The following is a 16,203-nucleotide window of genomic DNA, read 5'->3' on the forward strand; positions in this document are numbered from 1 at the left end:
ATGTTGACTCAGAAATGTCTTCATCTAGACAGTGGGATCAGTCAAGAAGCTGCTTGATGAGATTCTGGGATCAATAAGCTACTAACAACCAAACGAGCAAGATGGGCTGAATGGCCTCCTCTCGTTTGTAAACGTTCTTATGTTCTTAGTTTCAGTTTCAGAGATTTCACTGTGTCAGTCCTCTGTGTTTCTGTTTCTTTTTTCTATGATTTATGAAAACCACAATGAAGCGCTTTTGTCCAGAACAGACGAGTAAGTGTAACTCGACAAGTTCTGATACGCAAACCGTGTAAACTACTTGCAAGTGAACTCGTTACAGATACTTGTTACAATCATTCACATTTTTACTTTGTGTTGGTTTTACCTGGCTTCTCAGATTTGAGCTGCCCGCAACACTAACAGCCCACTTCCCCAAAAAATGAATAAGTAAAAGAAAAGCAATAGACAAGTGTATTTTAATAAATTACAATAATGTAGACAAACTAACATTAATAAACTGTCATACTAAATTAACTCAGCACCCTACACACGTTAAAAAAGACATGCACGATATTTAACTGAATGGTGAAACAACTCACCAGAACGGGAAACACCAAATTGTTCTGCGACTTGTGTCTGATTCAGATTTTTTTTAAGAGTTCGAATAATTTTTGTAGCAAGAGAAACAGCGGCACATTTTGCCATTTGTTTACATGCCATTTTGTAGCGATGAGGTGCACTCGTGGAAAACAATTCAGAAAGATGTAAAAAAAAAAAAATCATAAGAACATAAGAACATAAGAAAGTTTACAAACAAGAGGAGGCCATTCGGCCCATCTTGCTTGTTTGGTTGTTAGTAGCTTATTGATCCCAGAATCTCATCAAGCAGCTTCTTGAAGGATCCCAGGGTGTTGGCTTCAACAACATTACTGGGGAGTTGGTTCCAGACCCTCACAATTCTCTGTGTAAAAAAGTGCCTCCTATTTTCTGTTCTGAATGCCCCTTTATCTAATCTCCATTTGTGACCCCTGGTCCTTGTTTCTTTTTTCAGGTCAAAAAAGTCCCCTGGGTCGACATTGTCAATACCTTTTAGGATTTTGAATGCTTGAAACAGATCGCCGCATAGTCTTCTTTGTTCAAGACTGAATAGATTCAATTCTTTGAGCCTGTCTGCATACGACATGCCTTTTAAACCCGGGATAATTCTGGTTGCTCTTCTTTGCACTCTTTCTAGAGCAGCAATATCCTTTTTGTAACGAGGTGACCAGAACTGAATACAATATTCTAGGTGAGGTCTTACTAATGCATTGTAGAGTTTTAACATTACTTCCCTTGATTTAAATTCAACACTTCTCACAATATATCTGAGCATCTTGTTAGCCTTTTTTTATAGCTTCCCCACATTGTCTAGATGAAGACATTTCTGAGTCAACATAAACTGTACAGGTATACACGTGTACAGGTGTATACGGGTATATGTACACACAAAACTATAAAACCGAAATCATTGTTTCAAATACTACATAAAAAGAAAATATAACACTACTTCTGGTATGACGGCTGCATTGTACTCTATGGAGGAGCGTACGCGTCTGCCAGCTGACTGTGCCTGCATCCAGGAGCTGTGTTGTAAACAGACGCAGTTCCATTGAACACTATTGTGTAAACACGTGTAAACTGGTACATTCAAACCTGTAAAACCAAAATGTTATTTTTTCTAAAAGTAATATAAAAAAAGAATATATTACATACGTTTCATATTTGGCACATACGTTGTTATCCTACCTGTCATTTCAGTTTGCTGTATGCATCCGAGTGCAGCTTGCCGTATTCCAATCAAAATGACTACTTTCAATATTTCCTTCTGATATATTCCCAGTTGCATTTGTGGAACAAAACAAAGGATTGTTGTCTCCAAGGTACATCGATAAATAAGCAACTAGGCTTTCACTGAGTTGGCATCTTGATAAATCCACAATCATAGCAATCTCTGTCTCGCAGACAGTCTACAAACAAAGAAAGGCTTGAAATAAAAAAAATTAAAAAAAAGTGTGCTAGGAGGAGGAGACGTGTCTTGTTTGCTGCATTTGCAAAAAATAGAATATCTTACATGTCTTGTAATGCATGGATCACATTGACCCACGTGGCGGCTCTAGGTGAAACTGTTTATAACTTTATCATTTTTGCGATTCTAGCTATCAAACACGTCAGGATATTTAATTCATATATTTAGGAAAAGTAAAAAATGGACATACACTTACGATTTACAACGGAAGAGTAATTAACATTTTAAATGCAAAATAGGTCAAACTGACCCGCATGGCAGTTCTAGTGTTAAGTGTTAAGGCGATTTAGATGGAGCCAAAAATGGGGCTGCTTTCAGCAGAGATGCAGAATGTATTGCTGCGAGGTCGCTGCACAACCTACTGATTTGGTCAGGAGCAGTCTACGAGTGTATTGTCCATTGCAAGGTAGGAGGCTGTTTTAACTGAAACGCTGATAAATCTAAGGACATGGTTTCCGTTCCTGACTGGCAGCTCACATCAAATTAAATATTAACCTGATTTGAAAATACATGCCTTTTGCAGTGAAAGGGCTCTCAAAAGTATTCACCCCCCTTGGACTTTTCCACATTTTATTGTGTTACAACATGGAATCAAAATGGATTTAATTAGGAGTTTTTGCCACTGATCAACACAAAAGAAGTCCATAATGTCAAAGTTAAAAATAAAATCTACAAATTGTTCTAAATTAATTACAAATACAAAACAGAAAATAATTGATTACATAAGTATTCACCCCCTTGAGTCAATATTTGGTAGAGGCACCTTTGGCAGCAATTACAGCCATGAGTCTATTTGGATAAGTCTCTACCAGCTTTGCACATCTGGACACTGCAATTTTTCCCCATTCTTCTTTGCAAAATTGCTCAAGCTCCGTCATGTTGGATGGGGACCTTTGGTGAACAGCAATTTTCAACTCTTTCCACATATTCTCAATTGAGGTCCGGGCTTTGACTGGGCCACTCCAGGACATTGACCTTTTTGTTTTTAAGCCACTCCAGTGTGGCTTTGGCTGTATGTTTGGGGTCATTGTCCTGCTGGAAGATGAATCTTCTCCCAAGTCCCAGGTCTCTTGCAGACTTCAGCAGGTTTTCCTCCAGGTTTCTCTGTACTTTGTTGCATACATTTTGCCCTCTATCTTCACGAGCTTTCCAGGCCCTGACGCAGAGAAGCATCCCCATAACATGATGCTGCCACCACCATGCTTCACGGTAGGGATGGTGTTCTCAGGATGATGTGCGGTGTTAGGCTTGCGCCAAACAAAGCGCTTAGCGTTGAGGCCAAAAAGCTCTATTTTGGTCTCATCAGATCATAGAATCTTCTTCTACTTGGTCTCAGAGTCTCCCACATGCCTTCTGGCAAACTCTAGCCGAGATTTGATGTGAGTTTTTTTTCAACAATGGCTTTCTTTTTGTCACTCTCCCATAAAGGCCCATTTTGTGAAGCACCCGGGCTATTGTTGCCGTATGTACAGTGTCTACCAGCTCAGCCGTGGAAGACTGTAACTCCTTTAGAGTTGCCATAGGCCTCTTGGTGGCCTCCCTGACTAGTGACCTTCTCGCCCGGATACTCAGTTCTTGAGAACGGCCTGTTCTAGACATATTCACAGTTGTGCCATATTCTCTCCAAAAAAAAATAATTTTGTCGGCTGCTGAACGTAGGTAGCAGTGAATTGCTAAACCAGGAACCCAGTGGGGAACAAACGCAAGTGAGATGATTGACAGATCTACTGCGGAGGTGGGCATTGAAGGAGCAGAGGCTGCAATGGCGTTTAAACAAGAGTGTGTCAGAAATTGTGCAATTCTGTTATCGAATGACCAGATGAGGAGGGAGAATACTGCTGCTTTAACACTGAACTGCTACAGAGGTAGGGTTGCTACCTTTTCCACAGACCAAACCCGGACATATTTCTCAGTCAGCCTAGGTTTATCAAAACTGCAGTATACTGTAATACAGTTTAGCACAATACCACCAGATCAATAATCATGCTCTTGATATTTCTAGCAATCGAACTTGCAAGCAAGATAAATAGTAGCTATATCATGGTACGTTAGAGCTATCGATACCTGAGACAAGTAGCTGTGGTGATGAGCAACGCCGTGGTAAATCAATACCATTTCTGAAGCGACGATGCTGTGTTTATATTTTCCCAAATAATGTTTCCATTTTTGACGGTCAGAATTATTTTACAGCCGTTTGTTAATAATAAATATTAACAAACATTATTAATACATGTTACAAACTAAAACAAACACTGTCGCTTGTGTGTCGGTAAAAAGACAAAGTGAGTCCAAATGTACTCAAATTTGGCTCGGGTTTTTCAATGTTACAAATGGCTATAGCTAAATATTTAAACATACATACACAGGCATATATGTGGTTTAATTATCATTATATATCGTAAGTAAACCATATTTTATTGTAAAGGTTATGTATTTAATCACACAGATCAATTTAATGTAAATTATTATTCAAATGCCTGGGGCACAGTAGAATATACAGATCAGTAACTTTTGGCTGGTATTAAATTTGGCGCATTTGCTACCTTGGTAGATTTTGACGGTTTTTGAATTGGCATTCACTACCACATTCACAAAGAAAAATTTATTTAAAAAAATTCAAATACATGTTTACTTACTGAAATCCATCTGCTAAAACAGTAACTGGTTATAGCATCTATGTCACTGCAACAACTTTGGAGAACCAAGCCTTCTAATGTAGCTGCAGTATACTGTTTATCGTTTTTATATGGCCCTTAATTTTAAGATACCAGTAATTGGAAAGGATTACTAAATGCAGTACGATAGTAATTTGCTAACTCTCCGTTTTAAAACTTAGCTGTGGTTCACTAACATGGCAGAGTGGAATGATCACAGTATCATGTAGTAATTGTAGGACAGTATTGTCACGTGTGAAAACTTTAACCATTAATCAGAAACGAAAATGCTTTAAATTTAAAACTGGTTTATAGACCAGCAAGCACTGGCAAAATCAGTTTTATAAGGTGCAAAACATATTGTTTAAAGACGATAACAGCACGGTGGGTGTCTTAATAGTCGTACATGCATCTACAATGTATCAACAGTAACAAGCCAATGCAAATTTGCAACATTCTTTTTACAGACTTTCTAACAAGTCTGGCATAAACAATTTTGGCTGCTACTTAATTAACCCCATGTAACAAAAAAAAAACTGCTTAACCTTAAAAAGAAAAGAGAACAGTCATACAGGTACCACAGTAGCAGGCGTAGTTTATCACACTGCCTCGGTTTCTGATCGCATCATCAATTCCAGATTTTCTAAATCCATTGATGGAAATGTCCGATCTGCTTTTAGTTTTTTTCCAAGCAAATTGACCTCATCACTCTCATATTCACTTTGACATCCAACACATTCTTTCCCTTGTCCAGCGCTTCATATCCGTCTGTCAGAGGGCAGGTTCTCGCACTGTATGACACGTTCTGATTGGTGGAAGCATTATTGGTGATCCAATCAAAACCGCCAATAAAACCAAAATTAATTCCACGCCAAACTTTTCTGTGATACGGTATGTCAAAGAAAATATGAAAGGAATGTTGGTGTTTCTTATGCATTTCAAGTCAAACCGGACATTAAGGCGTCCGGGCTTGTTAATTCCTGCCACCCGGACACATATGCCAATTCCCGGACTGTCCGGGTCAAACCCGGACAGGTGGCAACCCTATACAGAGGAGAAAATACGTTTCAGAATCTTGTTGATGTATGAATCTTTAAAGAAAAGTAGAGGACGGGCGTCTGCTTTGCAATAGGTAATAAGGGCAAGGAGATTGCTGCAGACGGGAATGGTGAGGCCTTTGTCGAACAGAGCTTTAAACATTTTTGGCAGAGGGATGATCATTAAAATGGAGACACAGCAGGGGTTGAATAATAAGAACATAAGAACATAAGAATGTTTACAAACGAGAGGAGGCCATCAGCCCATCTTGCTCGTTTGGTTGTTAGTAGCTTATTGATCCCAGAATCTCATCAAGCAGCTTCTTGAAGGATCCCAGGGTGTCAGTTTCAACAACATTACTGGGGAGTTGGTTCCAGACACTCAGAATTCTCAATTCTGAATGCCCCTTTATCTAATCGCCATTTGTGACCCCTGGTCCTTGTTTCTTTTTTCAGGTCAAAGAAGTCCCCTGGGTCGACATTGTCTATACCTTTTAGGATTTTGAATGCTTGAATCAGATCACCGTGTAGTCTTCTTTGTTCAAGACTAAATAGATTCAATTCTTTTTGCCTGTCTGCACACGACATGCCTTTTAAACCCCGGATAATTCTGGTTGCTCTTCTTTGCACTCTTTCTAGAGCAGCAATATCCTTTTTGTAACAAGGTGACCAGAACTGAACACAATATTCTAGGTGAGGTCTTACTAATGCATTGTAGAGTTTTAACATTACTTCCCTTGATTTAAATTCAAGGCTTCTCACAATATATCCGAGCATCTTGTTGGCCCTTTTATAGCTTCCCCACATTGTCTAGATGAAGACATTTCTGAGTCTACATAAACTCCTAGGTTCCCTTCTTCAATTTCAGTATCTCCCATATTATATTTATAATGTACATTTTTATTGTCTGCATGCAATACTTCACACTTTTCTCTATTAAATGTCATTTGCCATGTGTCTGCCCAGTTCTGAATGCTGTCTAGATAATTTTGAATGACCTTTGCTGCTGCAACAGTGTTTGCCACTCCTCCTATTTTTGTATCGTCTGCAACTTTAACAAGTTTGCTTACTATACCAGAATCGAAATCATTAATGTAGATTAGGAATAGCAGAGGACCTAATACTGATCCCTGTGGTACACCACTGGTTACCTCGCTCCATTTTGAGGTTTCTCCTCCTATAAGTACTTTCTGTTTTTCACATGTTAACCACTCCCTAATCCATGTGCATGCATTTCCTTGAATCACTACTGCGTTCAGTTTAAGAATTAATATTTTATGCGGGACTTTGTCAAAAGCTTTCTGGAAATCTAAATAAACCATGTTGTATGCTTTGCAATTATCCATTGTCAATGTTGCATCCTCAAAAACATCAAGCAGGTTAGTTAGACACGTTCTCCCTTTCCTAAAACCATGCTGACTGTCTCCCAGGATATTTTTACCATATAGGTAATTTTCCATTTTAGATCTTATTATAGTTTCCATAAGTTTACATATAATAGAAGTCAGGCTTATTGGTCTGTAGTTACCTGGTTCGGTTTTGTCTTTCTTTTTGTGGATCGGTATTACGTTTGCAATTTTCCAGTCTGTCGGTACAACCCGTGTCAAGAGACTGTTGCATGATCTTGGTTAGCGGTTTGTAAATAACTTCTTTCATTTCATTGGGTACTATTGGGTTTTGTTTATTACAGGGTTGCCCCGTAATTCCGGCACAGACACTTTAATTCAGGTTTTTAACTCGAAACCACAAATGAATCGATTTTAAATCAAGTAAAGTGGGTGTGAATTGTGTGAGCATCATCACAACATATATTAAAATCATATTATTTGAAATTTTATATGACAAAAATATCTATCAAAAGAGTGCAATTTGCATTCACCCACACTCTTTCTCGTTTAACCTTGTGGTTAAGGTTCTATTTATTTAATACTTCTTACTGCTTCACACAGTCCTGCCCCAATCAGACAAATACAGCAAATCAGCGAGCTGTAGAGGTCTGATTGATGGACACGATCCTCACAGGAAGTAATTCCAGCCCCCGGACAGGTGTGTGCTTTTGGTAACTAGTATACAAAACAATTAAATTCCTTTAGCGATAGTTCATGCAATTCACACTCACTTTACATGTTCAATAAAATCAATTAATTTGCTGTTTAGAGAGGTGAGTTGAAAAAACTGACCTGTCTTAAAGTGTCCCAGAATTATGGGACCAGTTTGCAAATCTAATTACAGTCCTCATAAAAGAAAATACTAGGATCACAACAAAACAAAACGTTGATCACTATACTTAATATTTACCTTGCAAGCTGGGCCAGTGTGTAAAATGTGAAGCACACCTGCATCTGTATCCCTGACCAAATCTGAAGCAGCACTTTGTTGATCCTGTTTGTTTAATGGTAATCCTCTACTGACCCATCACTTGCCATTTTAGAAACATTGTGCGCAAATTCTGGCAAGGAAATTTGTGCAAGGCAAAACACGCTGTGATAATTATTTATAATATTTATTAACTATGTAATTTATGAGCAGCAGATGGGTTTCGAGACATTTCTTTCAAAACAACTTACACGATACAACGCTTTGCTGTCGAGACGGCAATGAAGAAATTAAAGGTTTGCCTCTGGATAACACGAGCTGAACGGGGGAGGAGCGGACGGTGCTCAGTTTTCGAAATTTAAATTATTAGGGTGTTAGAGTATATTTTGTATGTTTCAAACCTATTCTGCCGTAGCACTTCTCTTCCACTGTCTTGTACACAAGGTATTCAGTGCATATTTTACTGAAGCACTAGTACAACCACTATGGTACAGTCAGTACCCCCCCCCCCCCCCCCCCCCCAGTGCTTTGGATACTGTACCCTGCTCCATACACGGCAGCAGCACCATATATATACAGTTGCTACGTATAACGCTTTGGTAGTGGATTTTAATACAACAACTTTTGTTTACGCAGGTTCTACAATACTGAAACAATGACTTTGCTGTCGAAATAGCAGCAGCATATTTCCAAACTCATACAATTATGCAGTAATCATTAAAAACCAAAGCACACTAGAATATTATGTTCATAAATAGAAATTAGTATTTGTGGTAGAATTTCATGAATAAATAAATGCATATTACTCACCATTGTCATTGACATTCTGATATAAACTTGCTTCTTTCTGTGAATAAAAACAAACAGATTATTAACATTAACAGGATTATTGATTTTAAAACATTTATTTTATGTTTATTTTACGAGCTAGTCTCTTGACCAAGAGGGTGACAAGTAAACATCAACATCAAACACATCATTATCAATGTCAGTGTGTGCGTGTAGTAAGAGTACAGCACATAAAACACATCATTATCAATGTCAGTGTGTGCGTGTAGTAAGAGTACAGCACATAAAACACATCATTATCAATGTCAGTATGTGCGTGTAGTAAGAGTACAGCACATAAAACACATCATTATCAATGCCAGTATGTGCGTGTAGTAAGAGTACAGCACATAAAACACATCATTATCAATGCCAGTATGTGCGTGTAGTAAGAGTACAGCACATAAAACACATCATTATCAATGCCAGTGTGTGCGTGTAGTAAGAGTACAGCTCATAAAACACATCATTATCAATGTCAGTGTGTGCGTGTAGTAAGAGTACAGCACATAAAACACATCATTATCAATGTCAGTGTGTGTGTGTAGTAAGAGTACAGCACATAAAACACATCATTATCAATGTCAGTGTGTGCGTGTAGTAAGAGTACAGCACATAAAACACATCATTATCAATGCCAGTGTGTGCGTGTAGTAAGAGTACAGCACATAAAACACATCATTATCAATGCCAGTATGTGCGTGTAGTAAGAGTACAGCACATAAAACACATCATTATCAATGTCAGTGTGTGCGTGTAGTAAGAGTACAGCACATAAAACACATCATTATCAATGCCAGTATGTGCGTGTAGTAAGAGTACAGCAAATAAAACACATCATTATCAATGTCAGTGTGTGCGTGTAGTAAGAGTACAGCACATAAAACACATCATTATCAATGTCAGTGTGTGCGTGTAGTAAGAGTACAGCACATAAAACACATCATTATCAATGTCAGTATGTGCGTGTAGTAAGAGTACAGCACATAAAACACATCATTATCAATGCCAGTATGTGCGTGTAGTAAGAGTACAGCACATAAAACACATCATTATCAATGCCAGTATGTGCGTGTAGTAAGAGTACAGCACATAAAACACATCATTATCAATGCCAGTATGTGCGTGTAGTAAGAGTACAGCACATAAAACACATCATTATCAATGCCAGTATGTGCGTGTAGTAAGAGTACAGCACATAAAACACATCATTATCAATGCCAGTATGTGCGTGTAGTAAGATTACAGCACATAAAACACATCATTATCAATGTCAGTATGTGCGTGTAGTAAGAGTACAGCACATAAAACACACGGAGCCCATACGCTGCTGTGGGTGCCGCTGGATTTCGGTCTTCGCTCAGAAAGCTTTTCCATGCTTTTCGATCCATGGCAATGGCCTTGGCATCACAGACGGTGGATCTCCGGTTTTTCAGGTCTTCTTCGATTTGTTTTGACCATGTCTTCTTGGGCGCTGCTCTTTGAACTTTCCACTCTGTTGGACGTTTTCGGCAGAGAAGCTGGTACGGTGTCCTGGTGATGCTCATTCTGCAGATGTGCCCGAACCATCGCAGTCTTCTTAGTTGGACCGCTTCCACGACCGTTGGCTGGTGGTCGCATCTTATTCGGATGGTTTCATTTCGGATGCGGTCGCGGAGGGAGATACTAAGGATCTGCCGCAGACATCGCATTTGAAAAACCTCGAGCTTGTTTAGGTCTTGCTTCAGTAGAGTCCATGTTTCTGACCCGTATAGGAGAATTGGCAGGATCAGCGTCCGGAAAAGGCGTATTTTGGTCTTAACAGAGATGTTGGCCCTTTTCCATAGGCACCACTTGAGCGAAACGAATGCCACGGTTGCTTGGCCGATTCTGCCGTGGACATCGATTGAGGACACCACTTTCTTCTCCTGCACCACGGATCCCAGGTACTTGAATTTCTGAACCTGTTCGATCTGGGCTCCGTCAAGGTGGACATTGGCTGGCGACCCATCCGTTGTCAAAATTTTGGTCTTGTCTGCGTTCATTTTGAGGCCATACGGCTTGGCGACGCGGGCGATGCTATAAAGAATGTCAGTAGCTTCGGCGTCAGTATCGGCGAAGATCGCGCTGTTGTCGGCGAACATCAGATCAGTCACGTAGGTGTTCTCGTCGCACTGAACTCCACGCCTTCCCTTGAATGCTTTTCTCATGACAGTGTCAATCATGGTGTTGAAGAGCAGAGGAGAGGCAACATCCCCTTGGCGGACTCCGGTTTGGATGGGAAACTCCTCTGATAGTTCGTTCCGTATCCGCACGTAACTGGTTGAGCCGTCGTATGACATTTTCAGGAGTCGAATGATCTTGTCAGGGACATGCTCGGTCTCCAATGCCCTCCATAGGGCTGGCCAGTGGACACAGTCGAACACAGACTTGAAGTCTATAAAGACGATAATGGTGCGCTTCCCACATCTAATCCTTTCTTCCATCAGTTGGCGAATGGCAAAGATTTGATCACAGCATCCACGGCTCTGCTGGTGGTCCTTGAGGTGGATCGTGATTGTATACAGTAGTTCTTGGAAAAATTCTTTCCACCGTTGCAGGCGTTCGCTGGGAGACCTCACAAAGGTTCCATCCGCTTTCTTGATGTTGTCATTGGTCGACTTGGTCTTTCCACTCAGTCTCTTGAGCGTTTGGTACAGAGTCTGGTACTCGTGCCTGGATGCAGCTTCCTCGAGATCAGCTGCTACGTTATTCCAGTAGGCTTCTCGTTCTGTCTTCATCATCTGCCGAACTTCTCGGTTCAGGTGCCGGTATTGCTCAAGATCGACGTGTTTGGCTCGCTTTCGCTTGTCCACCAGGTTCAGGCATTCGTCCGAGATCCACGGCTGCGTCCGGCGGCGGTTTGGTGGGCAGAGAGGAGCTGCACTTTCTAGGATTGCTTGTGATATCTGCTGTTCTTCGTCGTCCGGATCATCCGACTGAGCTAGCGTTGCGAATTTGTTGGAGAGGGCAATTTGGAATTCTCCCTTGGTTGCTGGGTCCATGAGACGCATCCAATTCGGCCTGGCTGGTGGTGGTGCCTTGCGCTTCGCCCGTTGGAGTCGCAGTTGCAGCTTGGCACGGACGAGATAGTGGTCAGATCCGCAGTCGGGTCCCCTCATTGCACGGATGTCCTTTAGCGATGATCGAAAGCGGGAGCTGATCAGAAAATAATCCAAGACAGCCGTGTCCTTGCCGGATGGATGGCGCCATGTAAGCTGGTGTTTGCGTGGATGTTGGAAGTGGCTGTTTCCGATGATCAGGTTGTTGAATGCGGCAAAGGACAGTAGGCGTAGACCATTATCGTTGTTTGTTCCCACACCAAACCTGCCCAACGTCCCTTCCCATCCGGCCCTGTCCGTACCAACATGGGCATTGAAGTCGCCGGCAAGGATAACCAGATCACGTCCAGGGATCGTACCCAGCGCGTCTTGTAGCAGAGCTGACGTCAGTGGGCGCATAGATGGAGACTATATGCGTTGTGACTGTGCCGTCGATGGTCAGGATTGTCAGACGGTTTGAGAATGGTTGGAAGGCTATCACGCTTCGTGTCGTCCTGCTGTCGACCATGAACCCAACACCACCTTGTCTCTTATCGCCACCGGAATAGTATAATGTCATCGTTTCGTCGCTGTCTGGCACACGGATGGTCGTAGTTCCGGAGCCAGTGAGTCGAAGTTCAGATAATGCAGCAATCGAAATTTTGCAATTCGTAAGTTCCCAGGCAATGATCTCTTTCTGCCCAATGTGATGTCCTGTCAGTACGTTCCACGCAGCGAGTCGAATTTCCGTTTTCAGCTTGATCGCTTTGATACTTCGGCCAGTAGTCCATTTCTCACCAGAACCCTGGGTCCCCAATGCTGGCGCATCGGCTGCCCCGGATGCGGTAGCATGAGCGCAATGCCAATATGTGCGTGTAGTAAGAGTACAGCACATAAAACACATCATTATCAATGCCCGTATGTGTGTGTAGTAAGAGTACAGCACATAAAACACATCATTATCAATGTCAGTGTGTGCGTGTAGTAAGAGTACAGCACATAAAACACATCATTATCAATGTCAGTGTGTGCGTGTAGTAAGGGTACAGCACATGAAACACATCATTATCAATGTCAGTGTGTGCGTGTAGTAAGAGTACAGCACATAAAACACATCATTATCAATGTCAGTGTGTGCGTGTAGTAAGGGTACAGCACATAAAACACATCATTATCAATGTCAGTGTGTGCGTGTTGTAAGGGTACAGCACATAAAACACATCATTATCAATGTCAGTATGTGCGTGTAGTAAGAGTACAGCACATAAAACACATCATTATCAATGTCAGTGTGTGCGTGTAGTAAGAGTACAGCACATAAAACACATCATTATCAATGTCAGTGTGTGCGTGCAGTAGGGGTAAAGCACGTGTTTACTGTGGTGTTAGGTTTGACACAGTGTTGTGTTCTGGTATGTGTTGAACTGGATGTTTATAAAGCAGAGGTCAAAGGTCTGGCGAGAGAGGAGTGACGTGTTCCAGGGAGGTACATGGTAGCAGGCTGAACTATCCCCCGTACAAAGACAAGTATTACTTGTTCATTACCAATGTTGTGTATTGCAATTATTTAAAACCCACAAATAAGCGGCCACGACATTTACCAACATAATACTGGATTCGCTGGTAAGTCGATAGGCGGTGGCTCTGCCGGTGGTCCTTGAGGTGGATCGTGATTGTATACAGTAGTTCTTGGAAAAATTCTTTCCACCGTTGCAGGCGTTCGCTGGGAGACCTCACAAAGGTTCCATCCGCTTTCTTGATGTTGTCATTGGTCTCAGTCTCTTGAGCGTTTGGTACAGAGTCTGGTACTCGTGCCTGGATGCAGCTTCCTCGAGATCAGCTGCTACGTTATTCCAGTAGGCTTCTCGTTCTGTCTTCATCATCTGCCGAACTTCTCGGTTCAGGTGCCGGTATTGCTCAAGATCGACGTGTTTGGCTCGCTTTCGCTTGTCCACCAGGTTCAGGCATTCGTCCGAGATCCACGGCTGCGTCCGGCGGCGGTTTGGTGGGCAGAGAGGAGCTGCACTTTCTAGGATTGCTTGTGATATCTGCTGTTCTTCGTCATCCGGATCATCCGACTGAGCTAACGCTGCGAATTTGTTGGAGAGGGCAATTTGGAATTCTCCCTTGGTTGCTGGGTCCATAAGACGCATCCAATTCGTCCTGGCTGGTGGTGGTGCCTTGCGCTTCGCCCGTTGGAGTCGCAGTTGCAGCTTGGCACGGACGAGATAGTGGTCAGATCCACAGTCGGGTCCCCTCATTACACGGACGTCCTTTAGCGATGATCGAAAGCGGGAGCTGATCAGAAAATAATCCAAGACAGCCGTGTCCTTGCCGGATGGATGGCGCCATGTAAGCTGGTGTTTGCGTGGATGTTGGAAGTGGCTGTTTCCGATGATCAGGTTGTTGAATGCGGCAAAGGACAGTAGGCGTAGACCATTATCGTTGTTTGTTCCCACACCAAACCTGCCCAACGTCCCTTCCCATCCGGCCCTGTCCGTACCAACATGGGCATTGAAGTCGCCGGCAAGGATAACCAGATCACGTCCAGGGATCGTACCCAGCGCGTCTTGTAGCAGAGCTGACGTCAGTGGGCGCATAGATGGAGACTATATGCGTTGTGACTGTGCCGTCGATGGTCAGGATTGTCAGACAGTTTGAGAATGGTTGGAAGGATATCACGCTTCGTGTCGTCCTGCTGTCGACCATGAACCCAACACCACCTTGTCTCTTATTGCCACCGGAATAGTATAATGTCATCGTTTTGTCGCTGTCTGGCACACGGATGGTCGTAGTTCCGGAGCCAGTGAGTCGAAGTTCAGATAATGCAGCAATCGAAATTTTGCAATTCGTAAGTTCCCAGGCAATGATCTCTTTCTGCCCAATGTGATGTCCTGTCAGTACGTTCCACGCAGCGAGTCGAATTTCCGTTTTCAGCTTGATCGCTTTGATACTTCGGCCAGTAGTCCATTTCTCACCAGAACCCTGGGTCCCCAATGCTGGCGCATCGGCTGCCCCGGATGCAGTAGCATGAGCGCAATGTCAGTATGTGCGTGTAGTAAGAGTACAGCACATAAAACACATCATTATCAATGTCAGTGTGTGCGTGTAGTAAGAGTACAGCACATAAAACACATCATTATTAATGTCAGTATGTGCGTGTAGTAAGAGTACAGCACATAAAACACATCATTATCAATGCCAGTATGTGAGTGTAGTAAGAGTACAGCGCATAAAACACATCATTATCAATGTCAGTATGTGCGTGTAGTAAGAGTACAGCACATAAAACACATCATTATCAATGTCAGTATGTGCGTGTAGTAAGAGTACAGCACATAAAACACATCATTATCAATGTCAGTGTGTGCGTGCAGTAGGGGTAAAGCACGTGTTTCCTGTGGTGTTAGGTTTGACACAGTGTTGTGTTCTGGTATGTGTTGAACTGGATGTTTATAAAGCAGAGGTCAAAGGTCTGGCGAGAGAGGAGTGACGTGTTCCAGGGAGGTACATGGTACTTGTTCATTACCAATGTTGTTTATTGCAATTATTTAAAACCCACAAATAAGCGGCCACAACATTTACCAACATAATACTGTGATTGACTGTCACAGAAACGGGTAGCTAGCTGTGAGAAAAATAGTATTGGTTGTTAAGAAAACGTATCATGAAGTATGTAGCTTTAATGTTTTTTGTGACAGCTAAAAACAAATGTTGATGTATATTTTTTAAATAAAATACTGTTTGAAGGGGCTCCCGAGTGGCGCATCCAGTAAAAGCACTCGCTAGAGTGCAGGATGCGCTCTATAGCCTGGACATCGCCGGTTCGAGTCCAGGCTATTCCACAGCCGACCGTGGACGGGAGCTCCCAGGGGGCGGTGCTCAATTGGCCGAGCGTCGCCCGGGGGGAGGGAGGGTTAGGTCGGCCAGGGTGTCCTCGGGTCACCGCGCACCAGCGACCCCTGTAGTCTGGCCGGGCGCCTGCGAGCTTGCCTGTAAGCTGCCCAGAGCTGCCCAGAGCTGCGTTGTTCTCCGACGCTGTAGCTCTGAGGCGGCTGCACGGTGAGTCTGCAGAGTGTAAAGAAGCGAGCGGCTGACGGCATACGCTTCGGAGGACAGCGTGTGATCATCTTCGCCCCTCCCGAGTCAGCACAGGGGTGGTAGCGGTGAGCTGAGCCTAAAAATAATTGGGCATTTCAAATTGGGGAGAAAACAATAAAAACTAATTGGCAACGACTAAAATTTATAAAAAAAATAAAAATAAA

The 16,203-nt window shown here is 42.5% G+C and overlaps 1 protein-coding gene across 1 annotated transcript in view; it reads right to left on the reverse strand.

The window, feature by feature from the left end:
- LOC117401291 (fer-1-like protein 6) overlaps positions 1 to 16,203 on the reverse strand; it is a 202,711-nt gene that overhangs the window by 97,004 nt on the left and 89,504 nt on the right. Inside the window, exon 27 of the mRNA XM_059013927.1 lies at positions 8,862 to 8,898. Coding sequence (XP_058869910.1) covers positions 8,862 to 8,898 — 37 coding nt within the window. The remainder of the gene's footprint in view (positions 1 to 8,861; positions 8,899 to 16,203) is intronic.

The sequence above is a fragment of the Acipenser ruthenus genome, chromosome 47 (assembly GCF_902713425.1).
Source record: "Acipenser ruthenus chromosome 47, fAciRut3.2 maternal haplotype, whole genome shotgun sequence".
Classification (NCBI taxonomy): domain Eukaryota; kingdom Metazoa; phylum Chordata; class Actinopteri; order Acipenseriformes; family Acipenseridae; genus Acipenser; species Acipenser ruthenus.